Source organism: Haplochromis burtoni, unplaced genomic scaffold, assembly GCF_018398535.1.
Source record: "Haplochromis burtoni strain Fernald_Lab_line unplaced genomic scaffold, NCSU_Asbu1 Contig_236, whole genome shotgun sequence".
Lineage (NCBI taxonomy): Eukaryota > Metazoa > Chordata > Actinopteri > Cichliformes > Cichlidae > Haplochromis > Haplochromis burtoni.
This window is the reverse complement of record NW_024582597.1, coordinates 872,118-882,742: the sequence shown is the minus strand read 5'-3', so window position 1 is coordinate 882,742 and position 10,625 is coordinate 872,118. Positions and strand designations below refer to the sequence as shown.

The following is a 10,625-nucleotide window of genomic DNA, read 5'->3' as shown; positions in this document are numbered from 1 at the left end:
CAAGTCCCAGTGTGCAAATCTCTGTTTATCCCCGCTCAGCAGAGCTCTTTCCTCCCTCTGCTCCTCCCCGAAGCCCCAGACGTGTTTGCACGCTGGAAACGGTCGTTAGAAACGCTGGAAGGAAGGGAGTGCCGAACGGGAACGGTGGCAAGAAGGGCTTTTTCTCTCTCGCTCTCTCACTCTTTAAATGTTATGCAACACAATCCATCACAGAAGTGCATTTTGATGCAAGTTCAGAGACAAAGGAGCACCAACCTCGATCGCTGTGGGGCTCAGAGCTGAAATAAGAGGCTTTAGGAGACTCGTGGCCAGCTCACACAGAGTTTCGGTCGTTTTCTTGCAGATCTGCCCAGGAAACAAACCACTTTTGGATTCATACACTGCGGGAGTTTTTTTGTTGTTGTTTTTAGCTGTAACTTTCCGTTACGTTTTGACTGATGATCTCATATCTCTATCGCTGCTGGATCTAAGCCTTTAACGGTTTCTTACCAAATATAGCTGGAGCGTCCTTGGGGAGCGCAGAGTTCCAGGATTGGATATTTTTTGCAGTGCAGCCAGAGTTTATAATTAAACACCACTAGTAATAATATCCTCCTGAAACCGAAAGGATTTTTAAACCTGTGTTTTATCTGAATTTCAAATTTTACACTTGAATGTCTTATTATTTTTAAAAGCGTGCGCCTTCTACTGCCTGTCCTTCTGCCTGTTGGTGCTACATGTTGATTTAAAACTCGGTGTGCAGTCAGCGAATGCTCCCAACAGAAGCCATTTTTAAGTCTGTGATTTTCTGTCTGAGTCACTGAACACGAGCTGCTCAACCTGCTCTGAGCTGCAGCGTGAACCTGTGCGCGTTCACTTGGCACATTTTCCACACATTGTTCTCAAACCTCCTTTCAGTGACTCCGTGCGTCTGGGCTGAGAGCGCAGTGGATGTGCCATGGCTCGCGTTTTTCTTACTATCTGTGTGTTGGCTCTCGGCTTGACGGTGGCCTGGGCTGGAGCCGAAGCTCGGGCTGAGCAGGCCAAGGCGGACAGCCCATCGGTGGTTACCCTGCGTACCGTTTTCACGGGAACCTGTCAGGAGATCCACCGGTACGCGGAGTCGTTAGTGGGAACCAGCGTGATACGATCAGCTGCTGAGGTAAAGAGGGGAGGTGCACCGCGGGATAACGCTCTTTTCCTCCTTGCACCAGGAAGTGGATTTGAATTGTTAAAATGCGGTGGTCTAACTTCACTATTCTCTCAGTATTCTCGCTCTGTGCTTAACTGTACCCGATTACTAATTCTGAAAGCTCCAACCTTTCTCTTTAACCTTTCTCCACCCATCACTTCACCCTCTACACACGCATTCTCCTCCATGTGCTCTTCAACTTGATAATCTCCCTTCCTGATCCCCCATCATCTTCTCTGCCCTCATTTTTCTGTCTTCTCCTCACCCCTTCGCACTCTTCCACACGCTCATCTCCGCCTCCCTGCTCCTTCTACTACTGGTGGCTCCCTTTTCCCTCAGAGTGCAGTGTTGTTTCTTGAGTCATTGCTTGGCCAGGAGAACGTCGGTACATTGGCCATGGTAAGCAACATTCCTGGCTGTTTCCATCGTGCTGCCCTGACATGGTGCCTTAAACAGAGCCCACTCACTTGGTTCAGTTTAGCCCCATGTCGTGTCATGTCGTGTTACACCATATAGCGCTGAGAGTAGAGAAGCTGTGTGTTTCAGTACAGTGATATTTGCATGTAAGGGCTCACTTTACTTGTGAGCTTTTTTGTGTATGTGTGTGTGTGTGGAAACGTCATTGTGCATTAGTAGTTCACCATGAATCACCTAGTGTGTCTGAATGTGTGAGTTAACTTCCCGCATGCAGTCAAACTGAAAATAAAGCCTGTTTCTGCAACTTCAGATTTAAGCTAAACAACAGATCTGGACGCTGTGCTGATAGTTCCCAGTAAAATCAGTGTAAAAGAGCAAAATCTTTGGTATAATAGTGTAATAAGTAAATAAGCCCGATTTTACAGTTATGAAAGCCTTAAAAGTTTTGTAAATCAAAACCAATAGAAGGTTATTACACCTGTTTATGAGTTACACAGACACTGGCATGAAGTTCTTAAGTTTGTGGCCTTGTGTAGTGCAACAGGTGCAGATTAGATATGCGTCCAACTCGCTGGGCTCCCCTTGACCTTGCAGTACTGTGTCTGTGTGTGTGTTGTTTTGTGAGTCGGGGGTGGAGGGTGCACAGGAATAGAGAGGGGTGCTGTCCAGCTGTCACCAGCACGCACAGCTGTTTGTCCAAGTCGGCACATCTTCTATCTTAAGATGCCGCTCATAAGGGCTATTAAAGTTCCCAGCTGAATGCGATCAGTGAGTTTGTACCAGCTGCTCCTGTCAGCATTATGAATCACACTGCCTGCACATTGTCTTCTGTCGTCTCTCTGCATGGTTTTCAGTCTGGCCAGTATGCCATGTTACTTAATTGTGGCCTTGTGTAATAACAAATGTAAAGCATGTCTCCACCCTCCTTGCACACCACTCCAGTTTTTTGAGATGGTGATCCGATTCCTGGCCGAAGGAGCTGCCAGCGGCCTGAATGTCATCGCTGTTTACGTCACAGAGATCCTCAGAGTCACTGGATTTGATGGTGGGTAGCAGGATGAGCCCCTATGTGTGTGTCTGTTTGTGTGTGTGTGTGCTCACGTAAAGTTGAATCCATGGCAATAAAAAATGCAAGTGAAAATATGCAGACTTGCCTCTCCCTCCGGGCAATTTGTAAGCCACTCCTTTTTAATTGTAAGTGTTTGCTCTTGTTGCTTCCTGTGTAACAGAAAGTATTTTCAAGCTTTATTCTTTTTAACAACACGGCTAAGCTGGATTTCCTCCCTCCACAGCTACACTGAAACTGCCCCACTTCACTCCAGAGGGTGTGACGGCCGTCGCCCAGTGGGGTCTGGTGGCCCTCATTGGCTACTGGTTGCTGTCCATCGTTCTGCGTCTGCTGATTGGTGCGATAAAGCAGGTCTTCTGGATTATCAAAACTGTCTTGGGACTCTGGTTATTTGGACTGATAGTGACTGATAAGCAAGCGTCCGCAGACACCACGGCAGTTCGACTGGCTGGCTTAGTGCTGGTATGCGTCTTTTTGACGCTGCTCACTTCGAGCTCTGAAAAGTCTTTTGTTGTGGAGGATCGACTGAGGCGCCTGGAAGGCCGAGTGAACGCAGTAGAGAGTAAGAAAAAGGAGTAGTGATGAGAAAAGGCAGACAGGAGTTAAGATGGACAAAGGTGATGGCAATGCAAGTTAAGAAAAATAGTAACTGATTTCTGTCAGCCTGTTTGTGTGAGATATGGGTAATAAAGTAATCTCTGGGATTTTTAATCAAAAATGTTCTTTTCGTCTGCAATCAAGCCACATGAAACTTGTTTATTATGACAAACAAAATGTATTGAAAGGCTACACAAGAAAAAAAATGACTGTGCATACAGGAAATAATTCCATAAATGAGATCATAACAGTCCTTTTCTGCCCTGTCTGTTGCACCATTTCAAACACAATAAAATATTTTACAAAATTTTCAGTTCAAAGAGAAAAGCTTCAGTCATGCAAACTCTGTGTGCATTTCAGCCAGCTGCTTACCATGACCACAGTTTCCACAGTGACAACTGAGCTAAATGGAAATGTTGTTTCCTTTGCAAGCACTGTGCAAAAAAGCAAAGTATTCTGTTCCTTTGGTACACATTCCTGGGGGTCAACCATCAAAGAATGATGAATGGTGAACCATTGAGATGCAAAAGTACAATCTTTGACCTTCTGGTATCACTAAGGGAAAGTCCATTACAGCAGCCAATCCAACTGATATTTTTGTCTGGGCTGAAGTGGTTGACCAACTGCCAGACCAGCGTAACCCAGCGTAATCATGCAGCTATCCTGATTGAGAACCTTCCATGCACTGATGGCATCTTAGATTAGGCTTCATAAGCACAAGCATCAAGCAACACATCTTATATTTGATGACTTATGTTCAGTTAGCTACAGCCATGCCTCTTCACTCCCATCTGCCATGCTGGGTCCCAACGGCTCTGTCATCTGGAAGCTTTTTAATCCTTTGGGTTCTTACCACCAATCTCAACCCCCATTGTCACATCAAGGGAATGGAGCAACCTGACCTCAGTGCCAAAATTATCACTTCTGCTTGCTCCCCTTCACCATCAATAGTCAAAATCCTCCTACGCTGTTCTTTGGTGGAGTGCCAAGCAGACCAGATACAATTCTATCGTGAAATCAACCTTTTTTTTCTCACCACATCAGTGAAAAAAGGAGGAAACTGATAGAGTGTTGCAGCTAAATGTATCTACAATGAATTTCTTTTAAAAGATTAAAAGGATAAAGCAAGAATTAGACACCAGCTCTTCCTCTCACAGCTCTGCAACCCTTTTTATGCATTTGGATTTCCCAGGCCACAACTTCACTTAATTATACAGAAATGGCAAACCGATTCAGCAGCTAGCTTATGAACACTTTAGAGCACCTAAAGAGCCAGCTGTTTCCCTTAACAGAATTTAGAGAGCGTTAAATATTGGGCATATGTTCACTAGGTGTCCAAAACACGGATAAATGCAGATTTTGCAACTCCTTCCAAACTTTTCTTAGTCACTTAAAAGAAAATCTTCTAGTTACACTTCCCCAAAAACTTAAAAAGCAAAACAAACCCTAACTCAAGCTGTGAAAGAATGGAAGTGGATATTTTCACATTTTTGTTACACAATAGCATACATGCTATAGCCTTTATAGGATTCCCACGTCTCTGATATAACCTACACAGAGATTTCCAATTATTGTGGGAAAAGGATAAATAAAAACAAATTAATTTTAAGTAACTTTAAGAAATTAAATGAGTCACATGAGGTTTTAGTGCTTAGAGTTTTATTTTGTGTGTTTCTTCTGCTATTACAAAGTTCGTTTGAACACATACTCCAGTTCTTAAAGCATGAGCTGATAAACCTTTTTAAATGTCTCTACACAGGACTACTTGTTGTGCGTGTCAGACAGGTCTGAGGTTCTGTTGTTTTTCTTCTCAAGACAGAAAAGCCTCAGTTGTAGTTTGAGTCCTGTTCTGCTTCCTGTCTTCGGTGAACCAGCTGCTATTGCAGAAAGGAATTTATGTGCTTGGATGAGCTTTTGGCTCTCTGGTGACACTGTTGGAGGTGCTTTAAGTATTAGTGAAGGTAAACTGTGCAGGGGAACAAATGCAAATACCAAACAAGTTGTAGAGGTAGGATAATGCTAGCTTTAATGTAACAGATGTCTAAATACATGCTGATATGTCCATAAGGGTTTTTTAAAAGGTTTTACAGCATATAGTCTTCTCAGAAAGTGCTTAAATAACATACACACAATACACACAATCGACAGTACTTTCACAGGATGAAGGGGTATTGCACTTTGTAACTAAATGTAACAGATCAAAAGTTCCCACATATGGACACAAATACATCAAATATATAAAAACAAAACATAAACCACATGTCAGGAGGGTAGGTCTTTGGTAAAGCATAGAAATATTTCCATATTGATGGCCCTTGCATTTCTAAGTTTGCTTTTTGTGTACAAGATATGATTAAATACTAAGATATGAACTCTTCATACAAGCAACAATAACAAAAAAGTCTAAAATAAGCGTCTTCATTAGCAGTCTCACATTTCATACAAACTGTGAATGCATGTTTCTCAGGAGCTAAAAACAGTTCCCTTATTTAAGTTAATATGACTCAGATTCCACATTTAACTGTAAAACCTCAGTTTTTGCAGCATGTCTACTGCATATATCTTCCCTGAAAATATCACATTCACAGTGGTCTGTAATGCATAACGTATTCCTGACAGAACTATAGAGAACAGAAAAATGTATTTACAGTAGTGTTAATTAATGTGCCGTATCCCTTAAAAATCACAACATAAAAAACAAAAAGACAGGAAGATCCGAAAATACATATTTTCTTTCTCCTTGATAAATATGGAACTACAGCAGGCAGCAGTGAAGACACAAGCTTCAAAATGTTTTTGGTTCTAAGGTTTTTTTTATCCATAAAAAACTATCTGTAGAAACATAAATTTGTAAATGTACCAGTGGTTACAAAACAATTTTTTTCTTGGCTCAAAGATGTCAGGCAAGCCTATTCCCTGAAAGGTCAAATTATCCCTTCGTCACCGTACTAAAGAACACAGTTCAAAATCAAGACTTTTAGAAGAAGTTGAATTTCTCTGAGGTATAAACATCACAGTACGTTGAGGCTGAGCTGAGTGGCGGACCAGAATTGAAAATTGTCCCCTTCAATTCAAACCGTGGCTCAGGGTCGGAGGTGGGAGTGATGGTTGGAGCCTCTTCCTGCTTCGCCGGCGGTGTAACCTGGAGGAAAAAGACAGACATGTCACTGCACATTTAGCCTTTAAACCAAGTCTCGTTTCTAAGTTTAAAGAAGTTTCAAAACTGCATTGAACATGTACTTAGGTCTCACCTCACAATAAGCAGGTGGAGCATCCATAGCAGCAGAACTGTGTATCTGCAGAGTTCAACAACACACATTAATAGCAGGAAAGAGAGGAGAATAAAAATGGCTCAGGAGTTGAGTTCATACACTAACCAGCAGGTCAACTGGAGCATCAGGAGCCTCATCAGTGTTGGGTGGATTAGAGAGTTCACAGTGCTGGTTTGATCCCGGACCCACAGGCTCAAACTGCAGTTCGATTTAAACAGACAATATAAACACAACTAAAAATAAATAAATACACAAAAAGCAAAAAAATAGCAGATCATGTTCACCTCATGGTAATACACAGCAGGCTCGCTATCATTCTCTGCAGCTGCTTCTGAGTTCTCCTTTGCTGAGGAGCTCTCACCACAACAGCAGTACTTGCAGCAACACCAGCACAGTGTGAAGAACAACGCACCACCACCAATACCGAGGTAAGCCTGACTGAACTGTGGCTCTGAAACAAAGTCTGTTAATCAGCCCAAAGCAAACTATACTGTATAATGAAAATGAAAATGATCTTAGTTTATTTACCTTCCATTTCCAGGAAAACTACCAAGGCTTTGTCATCATTATCATCTCTGACTTCAAACCGTCCACTGCATGTCTTTTGGATGGCCTTGTGTACAATCCCACATGGCTTTAAAAGCTCAAACCCCACGCAATCCACTTGTTTCAAATCATGCTGCAGCCTGCCCTTAAGGACTATCGCAGTCTTACTGTTTTCGCCAGGGAAGAAGTAAATGTTGCAGGAGTGCGGTTCCAGGTCAAAAGTGACGTTCAGGACTTGATTAGTCTCCAGGGTATAGCTCTTTGTGACCTCTGATAAAGAAAATATTAAAGTGATTTTTAAGTTAATGCACTAATGCATGAGGAATCTGTAGGAAGCAGGGGCAGCTCTAGGGGAGGGGTTGATGACGGGAAATCGTGAGGGACATACAAAGTGACACAATACAAATGACAAAAATTACATATGGAGAAATAAATAACAAGTTAATATTTCAACTCATTGTAGGGTGTCTATAGGACTTTTATCAGCGTTTCCCCCTCAGTTGCACATGGTGATTTCCCCTGCAGTGGACGGGGTTTTTAAGTATATGATGTGTTCAACTTTGTCTTGGTTCGTGGTGTAAGTTTTTTGGGGGGTTTTGTGTCCGATTTAAGGAAAATTAAGTTACTGTCGTGTATGATGCTTCTGAAGATGAGCTGTGAGAATCTCCATAAAACCAGAACCTGTCCTTTTAAAAAGGGTTAAAACGAACCAACCCATATGTCCTTTATTGAGCTTTAGATTTGCATTGCTCTGGTGGACTTTATAAAATCCAGTTTACAGAGTATAGAGCTATATGACTTAACTAAATGCATATTTGTTATATACCGCAGTTTGGCTTTAGAGACTTTAAATATGCTGTTAGTGTTACGCTCTCATTGATTTGTAGGTCAATCTAACTATAGGCTTGTGGTAAAAGTTTAGCACACCTGTAGAAAAAGAAAAAAACATTAGATAAATCAAGGACTAAAAAGATCCACACCTTTTACGTCAATGATCTTCGCATGCATCAATTCCCCATAGTTGTCTTTGAATATGTAGCGGCCACTGTCTTTTTGGGCTAAAGAACTGATGGTATATAAGGTCTCAGTCATCTTCCATCTACTGCCCTCTTTGGGCTGATCTTCGTCACGTTCCCACAAGATCGTCCCTTCTGATTTGTTCTTGGGGATTAACTCGATAAAGTGAACCCTTCTTGACACCCTCATCCTGAATCTGTTTCCATACTCCACTTCATAATTTTCAACATTTTCAAGGCCTGGAGAGGAGAGAAAAATTATTAATGTATGTTATTATTGCAAATTACTTTAGCTAATTCTGGCATATTTACATTGACAACATGTCAATGTAAATAATTATACCGTGTTATCAGAGTTAAGAAAATTGCACTTAAATACAATAATAAAGGGTGATCCTGAGCACTGATGCTGAGTCCCAGACTTCAGCATTATTAAAGCTGCTTTACTAACGTGGAAATGAGCTTCCTTACTTACCAACACCAAGACTGGCAACTAGAAGCAGCAATAAGATCATGATGATGTGCAGGGATTCAGAGATTCCGAGTCTCGAATAAAAAGTTAGGCACAAAGCACCCTGCGTTTGGGGTTCATTTGTACCTCTTTTAGTATATAGACTTCATATTACACCTACCCTACATAAATACATGGGTAGTAGAAGAAGGTTACAAAGTTAATACGCGCCGGTACGCTGTTAAAGTCGCAAAACGGAGAAACATTTTGTAAGCCCACCCAAAGGGCGTTTCCTTCAGCGCACTCGTGATGCGTTTAAGGGTTTTACGGAAATTATTGTTAAAATATCGAACAAGAGGGTTCGGTGTGACTCGGCCTCATCCCCTCAGTTCGATAAAAGATTGGCGAGGGGCTGTTAGGTCCACGAACAATAATAATATTTTTTATTAAAGGTTAATTGTTGTTGTTGTTATTAATACATTTAATAATAATAATAATAATAATAATGCATTTGATTTGAGGGCGCCTTTCAAAATCCCAAGGTCACCTTACAAAAAACAAAATTAATAAAAGGAACAGTTGTCATAAAATACATAAAATAAGTTAAAATTACAAAACAGAGCTTGACAACAGATAAAATCAGCATTAAAGTGAATAAGCCAGTTTAAACAGATGTGTTTTGAGCTGTGTCTTAAAATAGAAAGGGAGTCAATATTTCTTAGTGCAGGAGGAAGAGAGTTCCAGAGCCGGGAAGCAGAGCGACTGAAAGCTCTGTTCCCCATAGTAATAAGGTGTGAGGACGGAACAGTAAGATGAATAAGACTGAGGACAAGGATGGCAGCAGCATGGGGAGTAAGGAAGGGACGGAGTCTGTTAATATTACGTTTGACATTTGACAATATTGTTCAAATTACATAGATAGAGAGATAGAGAGATAGAGAGATAGATAGAGAGAACCATGGAGAGGCTGCCAGGAAAGCTTCAAATGCAGAGAGTCAGGCAAGTCCCGAGGTGCCAGCTAAACAGTAAAAACAAGGAAGGAGGAAGAGGAGGAACCATCATGGGAGGATAGGTCCCTGCAGAGCATGTACCACCGGCAGATAGAGGAGGTGACTGACATCCAGAAATCCTACCAGTGGCTGGATAAAGCTGGACTTAAAGTCAGCACAAAGGATATTGGAAGCACAGGAACAAGCTCTGAGCACAAAATCCATAGAGGCTGGGGTCTATCACACCAGGCAAGGCCCCAGGTGCAGACTGTGTAAAGATGCCCCTGAGCTAATCCAGCACATAACAGCAGGATGCAAGATGCTGACAGGCAGGGCATACATGGGACGCCATATCCAAGTGGCCAGCATAGTATACAGGAACATCTGTGCCAAGTATGGCCTGGAAGTCGAGAGGGGAATTTATTTTATTATTATTTTTAGAATGAAATCAAAATTTCAAGACAAATTTTAAAATGTTATTTTGAGAAAAAAGTTAAATTTGAATTTAAGTTGAATTTAATCTCAAAATAGTATTTCAAGTTTATTCTCAAATTTGTATGTTGAATTTCTCATTGAAATACTATTTTGGAGAATTAATTGGAAATTTTGAGATTAAAGTCGAAATAGTATCTTGACTTTCATCTTGGATATCTTTTATTGTCATCTTTAATTTTAAGAACTAAGTCAACATTTCTAGATTAATCTTGAAACACTTCTAAGAAAATGAAGTTGAAACAGAATCTAATTACTTTGGTAATCTCCAAGCTTTTCTGCCACTACAAGACTCATTTTGGTTTTGAGTGAAATTTCCTTTTAATACACTTAAGATCCATGTACCCTTTGAGTGACTTATGGAAGCTTTATGTGTAGATTTACATAATATCCCAATTCAGCTTTGGCTGTAACAGAGTTAACGCTAAATAGCAAAGATATATATGGGGTCAGTTATGTGACAGACAGAGCTCATTAAGCAGGCAGGTGTGAGCCTGGTTGCTATAGCGACACCATCCAGTGGCACCACACACACACACACACACACACACACACACACACACACACACACACACACACACACACACACACACACACACACACAC

General features: G+C 41.3%; 2 protein-coding genes across 3 annotated transcripts; one reads left to right on the top strand and one right to left on the bottom strand.

Moving 5' to 3' along the window:
• The first annotated feature begins 64 nt into the window (after nt 1-64).
• Nucleotides 65-3,563, top strand: LOC102298260 (transmembrane protein 109). Of its 2 annotated transcripts, XM_005937754.3 has the most exons (4): nt 65-1,141; nt 1,511-1,570; nt 2,531-2,633; nt 2,881-3,563. In XM_005937754.3, the coding sequence occupies exons 1-4, from the start codon at nt 938-940 to the stop codon at nt 3,234-3,236; spliced, it is 723 nt and encodes a 240-aa protein (XP_005937816.1). In that variant the 5' UTR covers nt 65-937; the 3' UTR covers nt 3,237-3,563. The 2 variants fall into 2 exon arrangements, with proteins under 2 accessions (XP_005937816.1, XP_005937817.1); XM_005937755.3 differs by lacking the exon at nt 1,511-1,570 and having other exon boundaries at nt 69-1,141.
• Nucleotides 3,564-5,257: 1,694 nt separating this feature from the next.
• Nucleotides 5,258-8,833, bottom strand: LOC102297946. The gene is made up of 7 exons (XM_005937753.3): nt 8,564-8,833; nt 8,053-8,328; nt 7,055-7,342; nt 6,811-6,977; nt 6,632-6,724; nt 6,506-6,550; nt 5,258-6,396 (listed from the first exon to the last, which is right to left on the bottom strand). Exons 1-7 carry the CDS (start codon nt 8,601-8,603, stop codon nt 6,232-6,234), a joined length of 1,074 nt encoding a protein of 357 aa, XP_005937815.1. The 5' UTR covers nt 8,604-8,833; the 3' UTR covers nt 5,258-6,231.
• Between the last annotated feature and the right edge of the window lie 1,792 nt (nt 8,834-10,625).

What these genes read in the sequence shown, in the direction of transcription:
- LOC102298260 (XM_005937754.3), top strand. Translation starts at nt 938, where the DNA reads ATGGCTCGCGTTTTTCTTACTATCTGTGTGTTGGCTCTCGGCTTGACG. An exon ending in TGATACGATCAGCTGCTGAG is followed by an intron (nt 1,142 to 1,510) that starts GTAAAGAGGGGA and finishes CTTTTCCCTCAG; the next exon opens with AGTGCAGTGTTGTTTCTTGA. An exon ending in ACGTCGGTACATTGGCCATG is followed by an intron (nt 1,571 to 2,530) that starts GTAAGCAACATT and finishes ACACCACTCCAG; the next exon opens with TTTTTTGAGATGGTGATCCG.
- LOC102297946 (XM_005937753.3), bottom strand. Translation starts at nt 8,603, where the DNA reads ATGATCTTATTGCTGCTTCTAGTTGCCAGTCTTGGTGTTG. An exon ending in AGTTGCCAGTCTTGGTGTTG is followed by an intron (nt 8,329 to 8,563) that starts GTAAGTAAGGAA and finishes TCTCCTCTCCAG; the next exon opens with GCCTTGAAAATGTTGAAAAT. An exon ending in AGTTTTCCTGGAAATGGAAG is followed by an intron (nt 6,978 to 7,054) that starts GTAAATAAACTA and finishes ACTTTGTTTCAG; the next exon opens with AGCCACAGTTCAGTCAGGCT.